This window comes from Coffea arabica, chromosome 2c (genome assembly GCF_036785885.1).
Source record: "Coffea arabica cultivar ET-39 chromosome 2c, Coffea Arabica ET-39 HiFi, whole genome shotgun sequence".
Classification (NCBI taxonomy): domain Eukaryota; kingdom Viridiplantae; phylum Streptophyta; class Magnoliopsida; order Gentianales; family Rubiaceae; genus Coffea; species Coffea arabica.
Window position 1 is genome coordinate 544,937 of NC_092312.1, and position 23,469 is coordinate 568,405.

Genomic DNA, 23,469 nt, shown 5'->3' on the forward strand with positions numbered 1-23,469 from the left:
ATGTTGAAATTTGGTCGAAACTCGTACCCTTGAAAAAATGAAAGTAGTGACCACTCGGAATATGTTTTCCTCGTATTTTGAACTTAAATGCGAATTCCAAAATTTTAATTGCTTCTTTAGCAACACCAAAAGAGCGAGCATGAATTTTGTAGATTTTAATACGTAACATGAATTCTATGTAAACGATTTTCATTTACTTGATCTGTTTAAAGTGAAACTCTTAAGTTTCGAACCCTAATTGATTTCAAATTTTTAAATGATATTGTATCGTAAATTTGGATTCCAACCAAAGAATTACACCTGAACGTGATTTTGACAAGCACTAAATCTTTGGTGAGTACTTTCAAATACGTAATTGAACTTGATATTTGATTAAATTCCTAACTAACGTGATCGGATAAAATTTGCTTGGTTTGGTCGGATAAGTGTGTACTTTATCGCACTTGTCCTAATGTGACATGTACTTGTTTATTACTACAATTAACTTGATATACTTGTACTTGACTTATAAGTGTTGAAGGGCAGCATGTACCATACTCAATCCGAGTGGGAGGTGTCTCTCATTCTCGTTTTCGTACTTTTATCTTGATTCAGTTGATTGTAGATGTTATCTCATCGATTTCTTGGGGACCCTAACCCTACTGGCTAGTTAATCGAGTCAAACCGACAAGGGTTTGGTCGATTAGATAACAAATCATGGATATCTAGTGTTGTCGAGTGGAGTGTTATCTTCTCGATTAATCGGTATGCTCGAGTATTACCACCAGTGTTTATTGAGAATTTTGAACCCAGTAGGGGGTTGGATGGTGGACGGAAATTATAGTTAAGTAGTGCTCTAGTGAACTGGTTATTTTACTTGAAAATTGACGGAGTGTCAACTACTACTTGATCAAATTTTGGTGAAACAATGGGAACTTGGCTCTTGAAAGCCATCCATATTCTTATATTTTGATATGATTATTACTTATCGGATTATTATTTCTTTTGAAAAATTTTATACTCGTTTATTTTGAGATTTGCTATTTGAAGTGTTATTACTCACTTTTGTGAACTTGTTATGCTCGCTATTTTGTTACGTTGATACTTGTATTTTTATATATTGTCAACTTACTATTTGAAATCTCACTGAATTTTTAACTCATTTCATGTCATTTGTTTTCCTTACAGGGGATATAAGTGAAGCGTGAGATTAGTACAAACTAGCGTAGTCTAGTTTTTGAAAATTTTATAATTGTACTGGCACTAGTCGCTCGATTAGGATTGAAGGCATTGAAAACATAAATCTTTTGATATATTTGGGATTGTATGAATATTTGAAATAGAAATGAATGTATTTGTATATTCCAAACTTGGGAACTGTTATTTCCTTTACTCTTGAAGTTGCACCTTATTTTCTTGACGTGAGTGAGTGAGTTCTGACGAAAGTTGGACAGACGATCCGCTAAACCTTGAGATATGTCCTAGAAGAAGATAGGGTCGTCACAAGCTCTTTGCCCTGGCTGTGTTTTTCCAATCCTAAAAGCCATGCCTCACACAAATTTTGCTAACCATAGCTTTGGAATCCAAAGCATGCGGACAAATTTTGCCCCTCGGATTGCATCCACCAGCCCCAACTTCAACTTTATATTGCCAGCTTGGGTCACGGCTTATTTCTTAGATGCCATTACTTTGTTGAGCAAATCACCAAAAATATCACTAAATTATACACTAGTACTTGTTCAGGCCACTAAATTTATTTGTTAGCCAAAAATGTTACTGAATTAATCAAAATGCATGTTTTGTAGTATTTCGTGTAATTTCACCGTGAAGTCAAACGGGATGGATATCATGTGATCTGCAAGCGTAGGGTTTGAAGGGCAAACTTGTCTTAAAATTTTGAGCGCACTAAAGAAGCCACAATGACGAACTCCTTCAAACTGGGGATCTCAATTTCCTCCAACTTTCAATTGAAAGAAAAATATGCAGGGTTTCTCCATTGACATCAATATTTGCAAGCGCTTGCATTGATTGGAAAGAAACCCCAGAAATTAATGTCTTGAAAACCAATCTTTGTGCGCTGAAGAAAGAGGAAGTCAAGGTGGAAATTGAAGATAGTCAGGTATTGTATATTGCAAAGAGAGGAGCCGTGAGCAAAAGGAGAAGATCGAAAAGGTGGTGAATCCTTTGTTCAAGATTCGTCTGAAGCAGTCTGGAATTGGAGGAACCCTCCCACCAAAGAAGGATCTCATCAAGTTCATCAAATGGCCACTCGACGTCCGGATCTAGAGGAAGAAGAGGATCCTCAGGCAGAACAAGGCATAATTGGTGGTTATTGCTCATGATGTGGACCCAATCAAGTTGGTTGTTCGGCTTCCTACTTTGTGTAGAAAGATGAAAATTCCCTATTGTATTGTGTTTGACCTCAGTGAAGTCATGGGCTCCAAATCTCAAGCAAAAAATCTTAGAAATAGCCATTTTTCTTCTGTTCTTGATTTTTATTTGTGGCTTTAGATTTTTTGCTTATAATATACACAAATATATTTTTGGTAGACATTTATTTTGCACGTTTGATTATCAAAGCTTCCTGCAATAGGTAAATTTTTTGTTGATTCCTGTCAAGAAAATAACCCCTTAAAGGGGGTTTGTTCCCACAGCTAAACAAGGAAAATGCCTTTCCTACTTTGGGCTTGTTCCCGCGACTAAAGACTCATTTTGGGTCCATGGCTCCAGTCAAAATGGCCCTTTCCTCCCTTTGAAGAAAGCCCTGATTTACGACCATCCTTTGCTATTGTTTTTTCCAATCCGACCGATGAACCTTGGGAGCATTCCGAGCAAGATTTATGGCTTCAGCTGCGGCTAAGCGAACTACTTCTATAGAAGCGAATATGAGAGAAAATGCTCTTCTTTCACATAGTAGGAGGCTAGCCTATTAGGAATAGGAAGTCCTCTCCTCTTTCTTTTGCTTTGGCCGGACCCCTTCTCGTCAAGAAAGAAGGCTTGGATCCCTAAGACATGACAGGGCAGGTGAGAACAATAAAGTTGGGAAAAGGAGCTGCCATTGCTAGTGAATCCCCTTCCTTTATGAACAGAACACTAGTTGTTTCCTTATGGCTAATGGTATCAGAGAACCACAAATGATGCTGGCCTAAAAGGCGGGGCCTGTTTGTGAAGACAAACTTCAATCAAGAAGTTGAACTCACGATTTTGCCCCTTAAAAATTAAGCCTGCAACTCACATGACAGTCATTCCATTTGTGTAAAATTACACGGAATGCTACAAAACATGCATTTTGGTCAGTTCGGTGACATTTTTTGCTAACAAAATAGTTTAATAACTTGAACAAGTATTAGCGTATAGTTTAGTGACATTTGGCGTAATTTGCCCTACTTTGTTTGTTGAGAGAATGAATTACAAGTGTATATGTCATTCATTCTCCAGAGTTTGGGATGTCGACTCTCTATTCTGCTATACATGAAAATTTACTTGCCCAAATATAGTCAGCATAAATGCCAACCCTACAAGTCCTAAAATTAGAATGCCTTGAACACAAAGAACACCATTGAATGGAGAACTGGCAGAATACTATGGCCTGTTTTATCAGAAAAAATACTACCCTGAACCTGTCGCCTCCTATAATTATTTGCAGTTAACAGTCTTAGTGGTATTGGAGGTCTCGCTTTTTCTTGTTGCCCTTCGTAGTTTGCACAAAGAACCTTAAAAAAAAAAAAACTACGGTTCTACAATTTAAATTCTATACCTGACAGCATTTGGGAGTGAGAAAAGAGTGAAGAGATATGAAAATTTTTCTTTTTTATATAAAAAAAAAACTATTGTTGGAATATCATGAAAGATTCGTCATCTTTGACTTATCTCTACCATGATTATGCGTTGATTAGATCAAGTGTTAAAACTTAAAACACAAGTATTTATGAATAAAGCAACCGAATACATTACTAGCCGATTAGTTGAGTTAATTCTGAAATATGTTTGAATTTGGAAAGAGATAAAAATGAGTCAAATCGAGGAGAGAAATAGGTTAGGTGTGTGAGGCCCCAGTTCGTTCTACGTTGATATATTCATTAATTGGGCGGTAACGTTTGGTTTTGGGAGTATTTCGAAAACCCTAAGTAGGGATTAAGATTTAAACCCTAAGTTCCGGTTAAGATTGAAAACCCGTTTTCCTACATTTTCTTTATTAGAAAATTCCCCAGATAATTTTTATGAGTAAATATAGTTTTTAGATGATTTTTCTAGTATTGGTTAGATTTTGAGAAATTAAGAACGTATATCGGACGTGGGACCCACTAGTGCGAAAAGTTCGGAAAAATTCGGCCAATTAAGTTAAATTCCCGATACTGTGTAAAATTTATCGGGTGTTAAGAGATAAGTAGAGTGTGTGAAGTGAGTGATGTGAGAGAGAAAAGGAAGATAAGAATGCATTAATGAGTGTGACAAGTGTCACAATATGATTGGTTGGACTTTAAGAATTACTATTCACAATTTTGACTTTTTTGACCAAAGGTTAAATATCTCAAAAATCATTCAAAATTCACCATTTTTCTCTCCTTGGTGGCCGGCTCTCTAAGCTCAAAGAAGGGAGGAAATTTTCCATCTCTCAAGCTTCCATAAGCTTCAATCTTCCATAAACAAAAGCTTAGACTAGATTTCACTCCATAAAATCTTATCTTCTAGTGCTAGTAAGGGTTGTGGTGAAGTTTGTTTGAAGGTCTAAGGTGCCCAACATCTTCCTCTCTCTTGGTTCTTGGTAAGTGAAGCTTGAAACACCCTACTACACCTAATGATGCTTATGTTGTGCTTATTAGTGATAAGAGTGCTGAAATTTCTGGTTTTAATCTTGGTTTGAAGTGATTTGGTGAAGTTTTCCATTTTATGATGAATTTTCTGGTTTAATATGAATGGGATGTTGTGGCCTTGTATGATGAATGGTAATGGACTATAATGACTCTAGTAGGTGTGTTTGATAAGAATTTGCAATCAATTTTGGGTTTGGAATGAATTGAGAAAAGTTAGGGTTTGATAATCCCCAATTCTGTCCGGTTTTGGATCATAGGGTTAGAGGCCGAATTTGACTTTGCTCAAAACATTAAAGTTGTAGGTATTGATGTGTTTGAGGTGCCTGTAAAATTTCAGGTCATTTGGTTTAGTGTAGAGTGAGTTATGACGGAATTACTGTAGCTGTTCTGCTTTGGACAGAATGCGAAAACTGCGATAGTAATTGTCCATTTTGACTGATTTTGGTTTGGATTTTGAAGTTGGTGTCTTCTGATGAAATGTAGCAGGATGTCTTAGCTAACCTATGCCTTTGGAATTTCGGCATTTGGACTTGTATAGACTAAGTTATAGTCATTACAGTTTTATGTGATTTGCAAACCTGTTTTGGTAATTCTGGATTTGTATTTTGCATATTTGACCTAGTTGTGCTAGGATTTGGACTGAGTGGCCTTCTACATTGTTGTACTCCTGTTTCTTAGCTTCGAAACGGTGGGTCTTACACCCCCATCCGATAACCGTAGTGAATTTGGTGCCATTACCGCATATTAAGGTCAAATACGGTTTGTGATCCTGTTTTGCAATTCTGGTATAGTGTCTTGCATTTTTTACCTTGTTACATTCAAAATTGGATAAAGTTTCCTTCTTCAACATTGTAGCCCCTTAAGTCCTGGATATCCCTGTAAATTTTCAGGTTAAACGGGTTAGTATATCCTGAGCTATAAACGAAATACTCAGACCTGTTTTGACCGTCAAATTCTGTTACGTTTTTGGACAGTTTATGACTGGAACTTTGGCTTCACATTTGACTGGGTTACAAGCTGTTTGGGCTTGCGACCAAAACACCAAACTTATATCCTTATATCAGAGCTTTCTAACGCCCTTGGAATTTCATGAATCGGATTTATAAAACCTGAGATATAGTCGAGCAAACAAGGCCTGCCCGTGAAAATGACCAGAAATCTGTTTTGGTCCTGATGACCAATTTCCGTTCCGAATTTGGATTGCCGACCTTCATGAAAGTTGTTCCATTTGGAATGAACTATCTAACTGCCAATTTTCAGCTCTTTTGACCATGTGTAGCATAGAAAACAGTTAGCACTCAAAACTGACCATTTGTGCATTGGCCAGATTTCGTAAGTGATTGTGTTTGGTTCATTTGGGACTAAAGCCTCCAGTTTCAGTTCTGGATGTCTTCATAACAGTTGTTGTTCATCCTTTAAGCTTCGATATGGCGTCTCATACGCCTTAATCCGATATTTGTAGCTCAACTTATGAGTAAACTAGAAACGAGTGTCAAATCTGCCGTTTCCGTTTCCGTCTGTCATATTTACGTGCGCGCGTGTTGTTTTGCCGTTTTGCTTGTTTTGGGCATGTTAGTGGCCGTTTGTGATAAAATCTTCTATTTCAGACAGCGGTGAGCTAGGCGGAGCCGGTGGGGCCCACTACTAGCGAACGCGCGAAGCGATTTTGCTTCCGTACTGCTTTTGGTATTTTGAGTAAGTATTCAGGCCGGTTTGGTGTGTTTTCTTTGCTATGTGTTTGAGATATATGAAAAGGGCACTTAGGCGAGGGTGTACTTTATCGCACTCGACCTAAACCCTAATTTGAATGTATAATTGTACTTGGCATATGTATATGAACCTTTTGGAACCAAAACCCTTGACCTTGTGGCTCGGGGCGACTTTCGAATAAAGTTTGTGAAGTTTGCAAAGTTTGTGATTTTGAATAATTTTGTGAAATTTGTGAGTTTGGGGCGAACTCTTGACCTGGTTGGACTATTCGAGCCGGTTAGGGCTTGGTCGAAGGCAGTCCAACTTAGTCTGAGGTCACCAAGTTTGTAGGTTCATTTTATGAACCAATTTTGTGAATCCGGTTCACCGAGAAGGTGACCAAGTTTGTGACCCGAGCTTGTGACTCAAGCTCAAGTTTGTGATTTCGTTCGCCCGGGCAAGTTTGTGAGGTGACTGGCCAGTGAGGGTGATAAGGTGTCGGTGGGTGTACAAGTGAAGTTCTACGGACTATTATTTGCGGTCGACGGAGTGTCGGCAGGAGATCACGCATGGCACATGAGTTGGCTTTGGAGCCACCTGTATCCTTATTATGTGATGTTACTTTTCTGCTTTTGCTTTACTCTTATTGTGTAACTGTTACGTGAAATTTATGCTTTCGCCCCTGTTTACTTACTAAGCATATAGCTTACCCCATTTCTTTTGTTTTCCTTAGCAGGGGCCGACGCGGGGACTTTTGGCTCGTATACTAGTATAGTTAGTTTGGCTTGTAATAGTTGAACAGTTAGGATGTTTGTTTTTGTTTTGGTGGTCTGACTCGATACTTTTGGAGAATGTAATTATAACTCTTTTGGGATTGTATATATTGTATTTAGTGCTCTTTCGAACTTTAAGTTTTGAGTCCTGGCGCGAGCTAGGCAGGCGGCCCGCCGATACCCTTGGGTTCGCCCTTGAGAGAAGTGGGGTCGTCACAAGGTGGCATCGAAAGAGGGATGAATATAAGTGAGAGATCTCAAATTACACTTGAAAAAACATTTTAAAAAAAAAAAGGTCAAATCGGGACACACACCGGAATGTGAATATTTGTGGCCAAGTCCAAAGCCGGTCATTTGCACATCGAAATGTAGTCCAAAGCTCGGATTATTTAAGTTCGAATTCAATTCGTTCGTTTAATTGAATGAATTAAGATCAAGAATACAAATTCAGGATAGTTTTAATAAGACGAATTCGAATACAATTTTTGACTTTTTACATAAATGAGTTAGGTTCGATAATTTAATGAGCCAAATTTGAATGTCAAAGTATCGGTTCATTTATTGCTCTAATTTAGATTGTCACTTTTGTTTCTTTTGAGAAAGAATTTTGGAAATACTTTCTTACAGCTATCATTTCCAATTAACTCATGTATACATTACATTGTTAAATTATTTTCAATGAAGAGGGGCTCTTGGTTAGTGAGCTCCTCTTCAATTAACTCATGTATACATTACATTATTGTTAACCCAATTAATTATTATTTCCTTGGAGGGTATAATTCAACCCAAACGGACGGAAGTCCTACCTTGCTTCCTCATATGGAGGGCATGATTGGATGATTACGTGGTTCTCAAGTAGGTAAACCTAAGTAGGGAAAGGAAAAAGAGGAATTATCTTTCCTGAGATATTTTCTTTGAAGTTTTGTCTGGATAAAGCCATGAAGATGAAGGGATCATAAAAGATTTTTTTTTTTTTTTTTTTTTTTTGACGTTGATACGCACCCTTGCGATAAAAAATGAAAAGAACGGCCAAACTTGACGTTTCTCTAGCTAGAGCTAGCTATCGCTGTCTGTCTGTCCGTCCGTCCTCCATTGTCCCAGTCGAGTTGAGCGAGGACTTCACAAAATGAATAGTCTTGCTCAGCAGCTGCAAGTAACCCACACAAAATGAATAGTCTTGCTCAGCAGCTGCAAGTAACCCACAACGCCCGCCTTAAAAGCGACTCTACCACACAAACAAAACGACAATTATGCATCTTTTCTGTTCTGCTCTTGAGCTTGGTGACAAATTCACCACCTAAATAAAATGTCTTCGTTCGTGTTGACGGATTCATTAAGGAAAAGAACGATCAGCAATTCATGTCATTACGATTTCAAATCAACAATTCATTCAAAACAAATTCAACTCCTACAAATAGGAATTACTTGATAAGAAGTAATTTGGAGGAGCATATTAAGCAATGGCAATAATCAACTTTGGAGCAGAGGTATCACTTTCACGAGGAAAGTTTGTTAGCTGCAGCATACTTATAAGACGTGATTCTCTAAAATTGTAGAGTACATAACTTATGGTCTGAATTGAGTGCCACTTATCGAATCATTTCCAAGGCTCTCATTTCTTACTCATCCCTCTTTGCTGCGTAATTGAGTGCATCATCATCGCATTAACTAACTCATGGATGAAGAAGAGAATGGAAAAGTCACAGCAGCAGCATCAGCGACGACAGGCGGAGGAGGAGGAGGAGCACCAGAAATCCCCAAAAAGTCCTTGTTCAGGTACAATTCCCCCTTGGTTCAGGTGGGATTGATCGGAATGGTGTGTTTTTGCTGTCCTGGGATGTTTAATGCCCTCTCCGGCATGGGCGGCGGAGGTCAGGTGGATCCCACCGCTGCCAACAACGCTCTCACCGCCCTCTACACCACCTTCGCCGTCTTCGGCATCATGGGCGGCGGAATCTATAACATCTTGGGACCCCACATGACCCTCTTCGCCAGCTGTTCCACTTACGGCTTGTACGCCGGCTCCTTCCTCTACTACAATCACTACCAGCATCAGGCCTTTGCCGTCGTCGCCGGCGGCCTCCTCGGTATAGGAGCCGGCCTCCTCTGGGCTGCCCAGGGTGCCATCATGACCTCCTATCCCCCCCACGATCGCAGGGGCACCTATATCTCCATGTTCTGGTGCATCTTCAACATGGGCGGGGTGATCGGTGGCCTCATTCCCTTCGTCCTCAACTTTCACCGGACCAAGGCTGCTTCCGTCAACGACGCCACCTACATTGGGTTCATGGTTTTCATGGCTGTCGGGATGGTTATTTCTCTGGGGATCTTGCATCCCAGTCGCGTTATACGCGACGACGGTTCCTCCTGCACCAGCATTAAGTACTCCAGCGTCTCCACTGAGGTTGTTGAGATTCTGAAATTGTTCCTCAACTGGAAAATGCTGCTCATGGTGCCAGCCTCCTGGGCCAGTAACTTCTTCTACAGTTACCAGTTTAATAACGTGAACGGGGTTCTGTTTAATTTGAGGACTAGAGGGCTGAACAATGTTTTATATTGGGGGGCCGAGATGATCGGATCGGTGTTCGTGGGGTACCTGATGGATTTCAGTTTCAAAAGCAGGAGAGCGAGGGGGCTGCTGGGTATTAGCGTGGTCGCTTTGCTTGGGACGGCTATTTGGGGAGGCGGACTTGCGAAGCAGCTGGGTTACTCCCGGCATCACGAACCCGAGGTCAAGCTGGATTTTAAGGATTCAGAGTTTGCAGGGCCCTTTGTGTTGTATTTTAGCTATGGTTTGCTTGATGCCATGTTCCAGAGCATGGTGTATTGGGTCATTGGAGCCCTGGCCGATGATTCTGAGGTCCTCAGCAGGTAAACATCAGTACGAGTGTTATTACTACCTTTCATTTTACCTATCCTGTTAGTATTAAAATACTCTTTAAGAGTCTCGCGTGTACAACTGTACAGGTTATGGATAAGTAGTAATACTGTAATACTACTACTGTAACATAGCAGTAGTCCAGATACCAAAAAAGAGGAGGGTGGTGGATGAATTGGTGGGAATATTGGTTTCAGGTATGCTGGTTTCTACAGGGGAGTGCAGAGTGCGGGTGCAGCAGTTTCTTGGCAAGTGGATGCACACAAGGCTCCATTCTTGAGCCAACTAATCGTCAGTTGGACACTCTGCACCATCAGCTACCCACTTTTAGCTGTTCTGGTCATAATGGCGGTCAAGGATGACGACGGTGAAGATGGAGGGGGAGAGGGCAAGGGTGAATCGGTCATAGCCTGATCTTCATTGATTAAGAGACAGCTTTGTCTGCCTTCCTTTTCGGCGAACTGATTTAGGACGCGGGCAAGGCAAATTTTTGAAACTAACTAAATGTCACTGTTTAAACAGGCAGGCACCATGGTGTAAATTGCCGCTAGTTGCAGGATATCTAATTGTACTCCTCGTTTATCTACAGACAGATTTTGCGTGAATCATGAATGCGACGTATAAAAACAAGTGCTTAATGGGGTAAATAATTTTCTTTATTGATGCAGCAATTTTATTACATGAGCCCCAAGAAACTTGCAGCTAGGTTTTTAACATTGCATTTCACGTCCACCCGATACAAACAAACCCTATCTGGTAATTCCTGGCACGCTAACTAGAAAGATGCATGATCAGTTGTCCTGGGGTTTAGGGGCAGCCTCATCTTTCTTGTCTTCCTTTTCTTGTGGCTCCTCAGCCTTGTTGATCTCTTGAGCAGAAGAAGCGGCTTCTGATGATTCAGCGGCCTCGGCCTCCTCCTCCTTCTCCTCCTCCTTCTCCTCCTTCTCCGCAGCTTCTTCGGGCTTCGTTGATTCTGCAGCCGCTTCCTCAACTTTGGGGGCCTCAGAAAGATCTACCAGAGGCTCTTGGGTTTTTGTCTCGGTGGTCTCCTGGGGGAATGGGATCGGATGATGATGGATGATCATATAAAAAGTAAATTTGCATGACGAATGGAAGTAGCGATCAATCAAGAAACTTTTTTTTTTTTTTTTTTTTGGGGTCAAAGAATCAAGAAACTGCTGGGCAATACATAAATAAATGCAGACATTTTATGTATAATAATAAGAAATAATGGTTTACAGGAGAAGTGGTGGTAATCAATGCACACATATACTCCCTCCGTCCCACTTTGATAGTCCTGTTTTCCTTTTTTGTCTGTCCTAAATTGCAGTCCACTTTCCAATTGAAGAATGTAGTTGTATTTTCATTTTCCTAAAATACCTTTATTCAATACAAGTTGTTGTTGCTATAAACCTATCCCATTTAATGAGAGTTGATTCTTTTTTTACCATCAATTCAAGTTCCCATAAAGTTGTACTCTATTTAATGTGAGAGTATTTTAGGAAAATAGCAATCTAAATTTACTTTTCCAACAAAATTAACTACTTTTTCTTAAACTGTATGAAAAAAGAAACAGGACTATTAAAGTGGGACGGAGGGAGTATATAACAAGCAAGTAGCAGGAGTAGGGAGTAATATTTACCTCAGCCTTCTCGGTGGTGTCGATAGGTTTCTCGACCGGAGCAGGTGCCTCCTGGGTGTCCAAATCCTTGGGTTTGCTCGCACAGCCTCCCATGATTGATTTCTCGACGACGGGCAGCAAGAGGGGAAGCTAGGCGAGTTGGAGAGGGCTGAGAGAGAAATCCCAAATGCTTTTCTTCTTTATTCCTTTCTTTCTTTTTTTCCTGAAGTGAGGAGGATGCAAATGAGGAGCTTATATAGACATGGGAGGTCCTCAAAAGGAAAAAAGAAAAATTATGAATGCCCGTCAATCAAGAGCGGTGGCGCAAGAATCAGGAGGTAGAACTCAGAAAACGGGCGCTGAAACATGCAGAGCTGTAGCTTTTTTGTGGACAAAAATGTGGGCTCGATGTGTTGGTATAATTTTTTATGGTTTGAGCTCAATTTTCGGGGAAAGTGCGGAGGCTTTTTTTTTCCCTTACCTTATTACTGATCTAGTATTTCGTTTTGATTTTATGGGTCGCAGCAGAGGGCTTGTCATGTCCGTTGAAACTAAATAAATACTGGTGCTATAACTGAAGAGGTCCATCGAATCGAATTTCTTATTTGTGACATTTTGCCGCAAATTTCATTTATTAACCCCCGTTGCGAAATTACAGAAAACCAACGTACAAAGAGCATAGGATATACTAAAAAAAAATATATATATATATATATATATATAAAAGGTCAAAAGGATGCTATTTAATTTTTTTTTTTTTATTTGATATCTTTGGAGCAAGCCAAACAAAACAAACCTCGAATGTCATGTTGGGTCAGTACAGGTCGAATAATTGCCAAAGCAATAATGGGGAAAGAGGAAATTAGTATCGTCTATCTGGTTTTTCTCCCATTAGAAGCTGCAAAGCTATTGCAACAATTGCAGACTACAAAGCGAGAAAGATTAGAAATGAAGCAAAAACAACATATGGCAAACTGGGAATATACTAACACACAACCCCATATAGTAAGGAATTGCAACAATTGCAAAATACCATATACGAAAAAGTTTCGAGTCATGTCAATACTCCAAGAAGTCACGTTAATAACTGCTTGTTCCTATTCTCAATTTTCATTTATCCCTAAGAAGAAAACACACCCCATAAAATATGAAACTCTGCGCTTTTCTCTAATACCCTCTGTCGCCTTCACAGCTAACAAAAAGAATTTAACGGTTGGAAACCCACAACGCGTGGTAAATCCTCAAAGTGTTACCACCTAACTACGTTTCTTGGTGTCTTGCAGACTGAAAGCAGATTCACCAGAGTGGTTTTCAGCAGCCTGAGAGTTCTCATCCTTTTCCTTTCGCCGTGGTTCAGGTAGAGAAGATTCCTTTGGAGATGATTCAGGTAGTGCTACAGATTCTGAAATCTCTGGAAGCTCATCAGCAGGACTCTTCTTAACAAGGTTCTTATATATGCTCATTACTTGAGCCACCATGTTGGCAGGATTAGAAGCACTTGCTGGAAGTAATAGTGTTGTCCCCTGGACAATTTTGGTTAAAAAAAAAAAACCAAAAAAATTAGCAACTTATTTGAAGATTGCAACCTATGAATAAGGGCCAAGAATAGATATGCTATACCTCCTTTGCAATGTTACCAAACGCTTGGATATATTGCTCTGCGACTCTCAGACTTGCAGCCTGTAAATATTGGACACAGTGCAAATGTTCTAGTAAAAATTGCCAAACAGTATACCAGAAATCTTTTACATACATCACTTAATCCTATGTTTTACCAACCATATTACAAACCATCACTTATTCCTTTGAGGATTAGATGAAATCACAATTTACGTGGCTTTCAATATCAAGGCCTCTGTCGTAAGATTCCAATGTCATCGGGAAGACAAAATTTGGCAAACATTTTCCCAAGTTCATATGCAATTTAAAGTTACTAAACCGGATATAAAAGCCTCCATTGCAATACCTCAACTCCTCCATGCTCCTTAAGAGATCGTGACACCATTGCAATTCCTTCTGCGGTTGCCTTTGCTCTAGCAAGAATGGCTTCAGCTTCACCTGTTTAATTAGGCCCCCCAAAATAAACATAAAAGATATCAATAAATCTTAACAAGCTTATCAAACAAAACATGCAACGACAGGTACAAATCAAGCACAGATTTTTAATTAACATCCCTCAGAATTAATTCTATAATTGATTCCACAACAACCAAGCATTCACAAGGTGAAACCTATGATTAAACCTCCGTACAGTTTTGCAAAAACTGACTATTCGACAACTGCTAGTTATGGAAGTTATGTGATTACAAGTCCATCATCAATATATAATAGATAGGATAACTTGCCTTGAGCTCTATTAACCTGGTCCATCTTTGCACCTTCCGAAGCAAGTATCATGGAAACCTTTGCCCCTTCCGAAGCAAGTATCACGGAACTCTTTCTCCCATCTGCAATATTTATGTTTGCCTGCCTTTCTCCTGCAACAATACTTAAAGTCAATATGCATTCAATATCAATTTTCTCAATGAAAATCACAATTGCAAGCACAATATTGTCCTTTCTGGCTCTCCTCTGATTCAATAATAAAAAATTCGTATAACCTGAACAGACCATTTCTAAAACCACAGTTAACAAAGTTACAGCTTAGATTGGATAATTATCGCAAGTCAATACCAATTCTAAATTGCAAAGTTATTGCAGAATCTCCAAATGAGGAAAAAGTCCATACTTCCTTAAACACAGCTAAACTAGAAGGGTTAAGATTGAGAGGATAAAGGTGTCTATGGTCCAGTTCTGTTTGAGACGGTTAACTTTGTACTTAGAATTTCCCCAACTACCTATGAGTACAATCACCAAATGCGCGTATGTGAAATGTAAAAGTGCACTCTTGCCAAAATTATCAACATTACACCTTACAAATCAAATTAAACACCTTGTAAAAGTAACTTGATCTCAACAGAAAGAGGGGCCAAGAACACAATTACCTTCCGACTCTAGGATTTGAGCCCTCTTCTTCCTTTCTGCCTCTGCTTGCATTTCCATAGCTGCCCTCACTCCACGAGGAGGAGATATGTCCCCTGATGAAACAAATTAAAATGCCTGGTTTAGAAGGGATTTACTGCAACCAGACTAATTTGTTTAATTATATTCAAGGAAATATTGCATACTTATTTCATAACGCAGACATTTCAAACCCCAATCCTTGGCAGCCTCATTTATGGCTATCTACAAGCGGAAACAACTGGTCAAATCAAAAGCTATAGTACTGGCAAAGGTGCAAAAGCATATACATCTCAATTTGCTACTTACATAACTTGTCTAAAATTTTAAAGCTCAAACATGGATCAATGCGAAAGCTGAAAATAACAAAAAGCAGCCTAACACATGCCAACCCATGCTCTGGAGAAAAAGTAATTCATGCTTTAAGGTCTCTTTCTACTGCTTCATATAAGATCAACAATTGGACTAGAGGATCCCCCACCCATGGAATGATTTGGGAGATCAAATAGGAACCACAAAAATCAGCTTAAAGGTCTTGCACTTAGGTCAATTTTGTATGTGTTTGCGGGCTTGGCAAAATCAGCTAGCATTCAAATATCAATAATTGCATGGTTTATGCATTGCGTTCAGATAATCACAAGACAACACAAAACATGCATGAGACTGGGAGGAGAAAGGAGGGGCTTTGTGAAAACCAAAAACAAACAATCAAACTTACCACAATCTTCTCGTTCAGAGCATCTCTCTCCTCGAAAGTCTTGTCCAGAGTGATCTTGCCAAGCTCGCTGCGCATGGTTGTCTGGGCAAGTTGAAGGACAGAATATATAGGATTCTCAACTCCATAGGAGGCCAACTTAGGGTCAACAATCTGAAATTTAAACGAAAACCATAAACAACAAACCTTTAAACCAGAGGGAGGGGGAGAGTGCGTCACTCAAAATTTACAGAAAACCTTGACCAAAAATGAATCAGTAAATTAAACATGTAGTAGTTAAGAGAAGAAAAAAAGGAGGAGGAAGAGACCTTGACGTAGAGAACACCATCAATAAGGATGCTGACATTGTCCTTGGTAATAGCAGACTGGTCGGGAACTGGAATGGCCTCTTCCTTGAGGGAATGAACGTAGGCAATTCGATCCACGAAGGGAATCAAGAAGTGGATTCCAGGAGTTAAGGTCTTGACATACTTTCCGAAACGCTCAACCACAAAGGCCTTCCTCTCAGGTACGATTCGAATTCCCCAATTGACGGGCGGCGAAATCTCAAACCTAGGTCCAGAAAACCACAGTTCCAAAGAGCAGACGAGTAAATATACTTCTTCATGAGGGGGAAATAAACCACAGTTCAGAAGAGTAGAACGAGTAAATATACATCTTCATACGCAAAAAAAAAAAAAAAAAAGGTAAAAACAGTTGAAAATTACTCCCACGGATACAAATCATGGGTAGCGACAAAGTTGATTACCGGGTGGCTGGGTCGCGACTGTTGCGGAAGTGGCGGACAGAGGCAACGGAGAGAGCAGGAGGAAGAGGAGAGAGTTGGCGGGGAGAGAGGTGGTTGGAGAGGAGGGAGGAGCGGTTGAGGATGGCGGGGGGAACGGTGGAGATAGCGCGGGTGGTGGCAATCGCCGGCGACTGAAGGAGGAGGGTGAGGTTTTTGAGGGGCCTCAACTGATTGACGGAACGAGAACAGGATCTCACGATATTCATCTTCCCTGACCGACGACGACGCCGCAAAGACCACTTTGAAATTTTGTTCAGCAGTGAAATTGAAAAAATGCGGTGGCAGTGGTAGTTAGCAGACTAGTATTAGTATAGAGTGGAGTTTGCGGGGGAAAACTGAAAAGCCCTACCAAAACCCTCCCCGGTGTGACCCTTTCTCCAAGTCACGATTTTTCATTATCCAATTCCACGTGAAATCAAATCAAGTTTCAAGCAATGTTTTAAAAAACCGAACCGTTAATCGAACCGGTGAAGTGGAAGGGTCGAGGTTCAACCGGTCGGACCGGTTCAACCTCGATTCAATGAATTTTTTAAAAAATAATTTATATAAATATATATGTGCACAAAATAAGACATGTAATGGATAATTTAATACTTTATATGATGAAAAGTTTACTATTTTTGAATAACTTGGATTTTTAAAAATAAAATTTTTAAATTATAAGTTAAAACAAATAAATTTCATCTCAATTTCAATTATATCTACCAAAAAAATCTTAAATATAATCCAAAAATATCACAATATTTGAAATTATACAAAATTCACGTTTATGAGAATTTAGACATTGTGAACTTAAATTTTAATTTACATTTTGAAATTTAAATTTACAATTTAAAAAAGGAAGTTTGGAGTTCGAAGAAAATCAAGAGAATTGAAAATAGAAATGCAAATTTGATAAGAAACAAAAAATGAGATAAAAGTGAGTGGTTGTGGTATTAAATAAATTGGGTTAAAGAAAAATAATTCTTTTTTAACTTTTTTAAATTTAATGGACAAAAACAAAATTAAAATATGGAAGAAAAAATCAATAAATTAAAAATAAAGAGGTTTGATTAAAAATGAGTGGCAAAAGAAAAGATGATAGAGAGAGAGTGTGTGTGTGTGTATTGAAGATTAAAAAGAAAGAGTCATGAAAAGATGATATTTTGTAAAAAAAATGGAACAAAAGAAATATGAGTGTTTGTTTTATATAAATAAGTTATCAAAAAAAACTAATAAGATGTGATAGTGCAACGGTTACTACATTGGTCTTTTATTACAAAGGTCTTGAGTTCGAATCTTGGTAACTACATTTTGCAAAAAAAAAAAAAAAAAAAAAAAGAGGAAAACTCAAAAACCGGAAATAACCGGTTCACATCCGGTTCAGCGGTTTGGCGGTCCGACCGGTTTTTGATCGGTTTCTTGACAAAGTCAAACCTGGCATTGAATCGGACCGGAGCCATGGCCGGTTCGCGATTCAACCGGTCGAACCCGCCGGTCCGGTCCGATTTTCAAAACACTGGTTTCAAGTTTTGGCTTTCTTCGCTTTACAATATACTAACAGTTAGGTTGCATCCGATAAAACTGCAATCTAAAAAAATTTGAATTTATTAAATTATTAAATATTAAATATAATATATTTGAGTGTACATCATATTAGCCTATCACTTAATAATAAGAGTAAAATTTAGTACTACTTAATATGTTAAGATTTGAATCCATTAAATTTAATTATTGAATTGAATTATCAAACAGAGCATTACGCTATTGATCTACTACTACTACTCCCCATTCAATGAATATGATAGTTAGGGTGCGTTTAATAAAATTGAAATGTGAACTCATTAAATTATTGAATTGTTAAATATTAAGTCAAATATTTGAGTGTATATCATATTCAATGATAAGTGAATAAATTATTATTTATTTTTGGGAACAAGTTTTGCCCAGAAAATTCAGTGGCACTTAATTAATTCGGATATTTAATTTTTTGTTATCAAACACATCTGAATATATTATGATCTAAATAAATTAAATTTAAGCATTGAATTGCATTATCAATCAGAGCCTTAGTCACAAAACAATCAAAAACAACGGAAGCCCAAAATAACTACTAGTATATTAGTATAAAATAAATACAAAATTTCAATTATGTAACTCATTTTTCGCACTATTTTAGAAGGGGCACTTTAGACCATGTAAATAATCCACGTTATTAAATTTAGCTCCAAAATCACCAACAAATTTTTTTTTTTTTTTGTTTGTTTGGTTCACCCTCAAATTCATGCACCGATTGAACCATCCCAAAGTAAAGAAGCCATGATGGTTATTAGGCTAAAGCCCAAAAATCTTAGCCATCAATGAAGCATTAACAAAATGAAGCATTATATATACCGTTAGATCAATCTAACAAAATGAAGTCCTATTATTCACTATTTCTCGTCATCTGCTCCCAATTCTTCTTATCTTAGAAAGAAAGCTTAAGGATTTGTTGAAGAATTTTTTTTATTTTTTATTTTTATAAAAAAAACTAGTACCCTACGAGTAATCATTAGTGCATCTAATTCAAATTATTTACGTACAAATATTCATATGTTACTGATGAAATTGTTTAAAACACTTTCTCAGTGTAAGTGTTACTTTTTCTTTAAATGCTTCCGTTGATTGCCATTTCTTTCGGCCTTTTATCAGTTTTTATAGCTACGAGGAATAATAATAATAATAATTAATCGTGCAATCCTTAAAATTAATCCTAATAAATTTTATTAGTAGGCGTCTCCTGTTTTCCTGCTCATTCTTATTTTAATTTTATTGCACGTGACTAAATATTTAATATTGCAAAAATATTTATCATCGCATACAACAAAAACAAAAAGGATCGCATCTCATTCCAAGAGATCCATGGGACCAGGATTCTACACTGTAAAGGCAAATATAGCCAAAGCGAAGCAAACCTATTTTGTCACAGATATTCATTTTTGCGGAGAATAAAGAAATTCTAGCCAAATTTAAGGAATATCACCAGCATTATGATATTCTCGCATATATAGGAAAGTTGCAACGCAGCCGATAAACCTAAAATTGACCAAAATTACGAGTCAAATCAAAGGTTTAGGTTGTGTTTGGATTGCATTTTCCGTCATTTTTCATGAAAAAATTACTGTAGCGATTTGATATATGTGAGAAAAAAAGGTGATAAGAAAATGTGATCACGAAAAACGACAATATTTTCCAACGGAAACAAGTAATCCAAGCAAGGCCTTGGGTTAGCACCTGTATTCCAATTCTGATGAAATTTACCATCCCAATAATGCAGTCGCCCATTGCTTTCGACCTTTTGTGTCACTATCATCTCAAGCTGAGCCCGAGACTTGAATGAGTGACATCATTCAAGCAGTAATTTTCGTACTTTACTGTGTCTTCGGGCTACGAATTGAACTAAACCGAAAGCTACAACGACGGTCACAAAAAACAGTAAAAACAGCTCGCTTGCAGCATTATACGTCCTAGAAAACCAAACAACTAACTCGAAAACATTTGAAACCGTAACTGTATTAAGCAAAGTCTGATGAAAAGAGCCTTGCAACACAAAATTTTTAAGTTCAAAATAGAAGTCATCTAATAACAAATCTCCACAAGTAACTCGGATATGATAAAAGGCATTAGCCCAAGAGAACTAAGAAATATAGCACACTAACTCTCCTCATTCCTCCTCCACTATTCGCCCCTTCTCACTGACATAGATACCATCAAGGAACTTCCGGATATCTTTGTTCTTCACATGGCATTTCTGTCCATAATACGGTAGTACATTAGCTATTCAGCCAGTTCGGCTACATATTAAAGACAATGAGAAGGAACAAAACTTGCAGATTCAAATGTCATAAATATTTTGAAAAAAAAAAAGTCAAAAATATGGCACAGAGTGACTCTTACTTGGTTTATGAGGGCTGCAGATCGGGAAACAAGCTCAATGTCATTGCCATCCAACACCAATTCATCCTTAACCTTCTCAGACCGGACAACACTGACTCCTTCAAGCATGTCCACCTTCCTCACCTGATGCAGAAAACTTAATACATTACAAAATGTTCCCTGTCAGAAATTTCAAGCAATCTCAACATGCCTAATGGAGGCAACCCATTGGAAGCAATTCCATAGTCCCCCTCATTGTCTAACAAGATAACAGAGAATCCTAACCTGCCAATAAATTACTTCAAAAGAAAGCAAAAATGAACCCTTATTAAAGGAGGAGCCGTTTATGATTAGCCGAGAAATAATATGAGAACAAGTTTATACAAACATCGAGCAGAAAGGTTCAAACACGCATCACTGGTCTAGTAGGAAGGTTCAACCATGACCTGGTCATTATTTATTAGCCTCAACGACACTGGTCTAGAATGTTCCAGCAGAACTCAGGAAAGAAAGAAAAGGGCAGAAAATTAAAAATAATATAAAATAAAATCAAAATACAGTATGTTTGGCAAAGGACAGTAATTACTTCATTTAGAGTCAAAACCATAATGCCAATAACATCTACTACCCATTTCTATGAATTAAAGATGCATATAGTATTAATAGTACTAAAACTATTGCATCTCCAATGACCAGTGAGACAAACAAAACGATTCCAAACACAGTACAATCACATAGCAAGCAAACTGGACACTAAAATCGACAAGCTAATGTAAACAGGTAAGCAGTCCAGATTAGCAATTACATCACTACCAAAACCAGATAAGTAATCGAGCAACCTCACACACCCAACCACGGAAATCTCAAGTTGGGGACCATTCTCGGCTTGGTTGGTTGCAAACTGGAGGGTCAAAAGCATCCAACGATGAACCCAGAAATGAACAAACACAAAAGGCACACTCAAAAGGGAGGGGGAAGAGGAAGAACTCCTCCGCACAAGTCAAGTCCTCTCGGAGCATTACTAAATCAAATCAACAATTCGCATGCATGAAAATGTAAAAGAAATCAGAAAAATGACAAATCTAAAGAGAAAAGAAAAGGCCCAAATGTTTCATCATGCGAGCAGATACCTTCTTCTCGCCAAGGAAGTTACGGATCTCAATAGAACGATTGGAGTTGGTGATGGAGGCATTGATTGGGAAGTGAGCGTAGACGAATCTCATCTTGTAGCGGTAACCCTTGGTAACGCCGCTGATGAGGTTCTCAACGTGGCTGAGGGCAGTGCGAATGGCGGCGGTGGTCTTGCGGGAGCCGAACCAAGCGTCGACCTTGAGCTTCCTCTTTCCGGTGGCCTCATCGGTGATGAGCTGGAAGTCGAGGTTGAGATGCTTGAAGTTGCGAGTAAGCTTCCCGCGGGGTCCCTCCACCTCGATCTGCTTGGCTTTCACCTTAATCTTAACACCGTCGGGAATATCCATAGTCTCCGATGACAGAATCGTCTTCATCTTCGCTGCACGTTGTACAGGACGATCACTCGCAGTAACAACTCGTCGTCCTCGTCCTGGAGAGTGCAAAAGAACTGGCGATGGCACCTTAAACCCTAACGAAGCCACAAAGGAGTCCCTTTTTGCTTTTGGGTGCTGGCCCTTCAAGAAACACCTTCTGGCCCAACTAGAATTGAATCTTTGATTTCTTGGACGCCTCCTCCAATTACATGGGCTAAGCTTATAACGCTCACGGTTCAGCCCACGATGATCCTGGATTGGCAGGGGCGGGAGGATTATTAAGGGATTGGACTTTGGGCTTCCATAGAAATCTGGGAGCAGCAAAAAAGTGCCTTGGCAGGTTGTTGGGCATCAAGGGGATGGTCTAACGCCGGCTGTCCAACTTAGCATCCCTGTCTTGGAAATTGAATTGGACGCCTTACTTGCGGTTAATTTGATAAAAGTAAATAAATTTGACACCCAGGAATTCTTTCCTCTTTTTTTTTTTTTTTTTTTTTTTACATGATGATTGCAGAACCCTCATGGGACAGCTACAACAGGTCGCATTAAGGCATAAATTCCGAGATTATTTTGTATCCACCCATAATTTTGGAAGACATTAGGGGAATATCCCTGCCTATGACTGAAATGAACTAGTAGTGGTGATATGGTTAAAGGGGTAAAGTGATAATAATCCTTTATTTAATAAATTGCATCTTTCGTACCAGGAAAAAAAACACACACACACACATGGGTATATATCTGGATTTTTTTGGAACCCCAATACAATTTTCTGAGCAAAGCATGGAAAATCTTTTTCCCCCTTGATATTTGTCCATTTTGTTGGTCCACCAATAAGAATATATATATATATATATATATATATATATAGAGAGAGAGAGAGAGAGAGAGAGAGAGAGAATTATATGCACAATATCTCACAGAAATCAAATATTGTGTTTTGATTGTAAATTATTTGAGATATTTTTATTATAGCACTTTTTGTGATGTGATGTATGCGAGATAAAAATATATATTAAAAATTGTAATGATAATATAAGTAAATATATTTGGATAAATAATCTTTTTTTTTTTATCAATTGGATAAATAATCTTTGTCCAGACACACTCAAAGTAAGGAGGCTCTTGAAATATATTAATACTATATATCCACGGCTAGAATACGGACAAGCATGTTATGGCTTTTGAGAGACACCACAAGATGGGGGTGCAAAAGGCACAAGGCGATGGGGCAATCATGCACCTTTCGGCTGCGGCCAATACTTTACAAAGAATCAAATAGACAAATTGGATTTTACTTTCTTTATTACTTATTTCTTGATTATTTTGTTTTATTAGATTGGATTGTAATGTGGGAATAGGTTTTGTGTTACACAATAAGCTGTAATATTCATAAAGGTGCCGGTGCGTAACAAAAATAAATGTTAGTTCAATGTGTGTAATAGAAGAGAGTAATGAATGTGGATCGGGCAGCATCATTCATCAAAGCATGTTGGACAAAAGTGAAAGGATATATTATACTGATTGAAGCATGTTGCCGGTTTTTTAAGTTATTGCGGGGATTAGATTTGTTTACGTAAATTCTTACTTCTGTAAGAAAATGTCAGAAAGAAAATTCATTCTTAAGGGCTCAGAGGATCTTTATCTCTTAGCAGCAGGAGGACACCCTGTGGGGTTTTCTATCCCACTTCGATATTGGGAAGGAAGGATTTGGGTAGATAAGTCCTTCACAGGATTTCAAAAGTTATCGATTTTTTAAGTAACTGTAGAGATTAGATTTATTTACGTAAATTTTTACTTCCGTAAGAAAATGT

At 38.5% G+C, this 23,469-nt stretch overlaps 4 protein-coding genes across 7 annotated transcripts; 1 reads left to right on the forward strand and 3 right to left on the reverse strand.

Annotated features, from left to right (window-relative positions):
* Positions 1-8,456: 8,456 nt before the first annotated feature.
* Positions 8,457-10,738, forward strand: LOC113724808 (UNC93-like protein 1). 3 transcript variants are annotated; one of them, XM_072073167.1, is made up of 2 exons: positions 8,457-10,126; positions 10,199-10,525. In XM_072073167.1, the coding sequence occupies exons 1-2, from the start codon at positions 8,931-8,933 to the stop codon at positions 10,260-10,262; spliced, it is 1,260 nt and encodes a 419-aa protein (XP_071929268.1). In that variant the 5' UTR covers positions 8,457-8,930; the 3' UTR covers positions 10,263-10,525. The 3 variants fall into 3 exon arrangements, with proteins under 3 accessions (XP_071929268.1, XP_071929267.1, XP_071929269.1); XM_072073166.1 differs by having other exon boundaries at positions 8,458-10,126; positions 10,331-10,738; XM_072073168.1 differs by having other exon boundaries at positions 8,458-10,126; positions 10,223-10,525.
* A 33-nt stretch (positions 10,739-10,771) lies between these two features.
* LOC113728242 (uncharacterized) lies at positions 10,772-12,202 on the reverse strand. Of its 2 annotated transcripts, none has more exons than XM_072073170.1 (2): positions 11,776-12,202; positions 10,772-11,179 (listed from the first exon to the last, which is right to left on the reverse strand). In XM_072073170.1, the coding sequence occupies exons 1-2, from the start codon at positions 11,866-11,868 to the stop codon at positions 10,925-10,927; spliced, it is 348 nt and encodes a 115-aa protein (XP_071929271.1). In that variant the 5' UTR covers positions 11,869-12,202; the 3' UTR covers positions 10,772-10,924. The 2 variants fall into 2 exon arrangements, with proteins under 2 accessions (XP_071929271.1, XP_027108603.2); XM_027252802.2 differs by having other exon boundaries at positions 10,772-11,182; positions 11,776-12,191.
* Positions 12,203-12,760: 558 nt separating this feature from the next.
* On the reverse strand, positions 12,761-16,596 carry LOC113724809 (uncharacterized). Its single transcript, XM_027247700.2, has 9 exons — positions 16,218-16,596; positions 15,778-16,021; positions 15,473-15,622; positions 14,922-14,979; positions 14,739-14,831; positions 14,100-14,231; positions 13,721-13,812; positions 13,375-13,434; positions 12,761-13,277 (listed from the first exon to the last, which is right to left on the reverse strand). Exons 1-9 carry the CDS (start codon positions 16,460-16,462, stop codon positions 13,011-13,013), a joined length of 1,341 nt encoding a protein of 446 aa, XP_027103501.2. The 5' UTR covers positions 16,463-16,596; the 3' UTR covers positions 12,761-13,010.
* Positions 16,597-19,771: 3,175 nt separating this feature from the next.
* On the reverse strand, positions 19,772-21,791 carry LOC113724810 (large ribosomal subunit protein uL6). The gene is made up of 3 exons (XM_027247701.2): positions 21,281-21,791; positions 20,172-20,294; positions 19,772-20,025 (listed from the first exon to the last, which is right to left on the reverse strand). The coding sequence occupies exons 1-3, from the start codon at positions 21,653-21,655 to the stop codon at positions 19,939-19,941; spliced, it is 585 nt and encodes a 194-aa protein (XP_027103502.1). The 5' UTR covers positions 21,656-21,791; the 3' UTR covers positions 19,772-19,938.
* Positions 21,792-23,469: the final 1,678 nt, after the last annotated feature.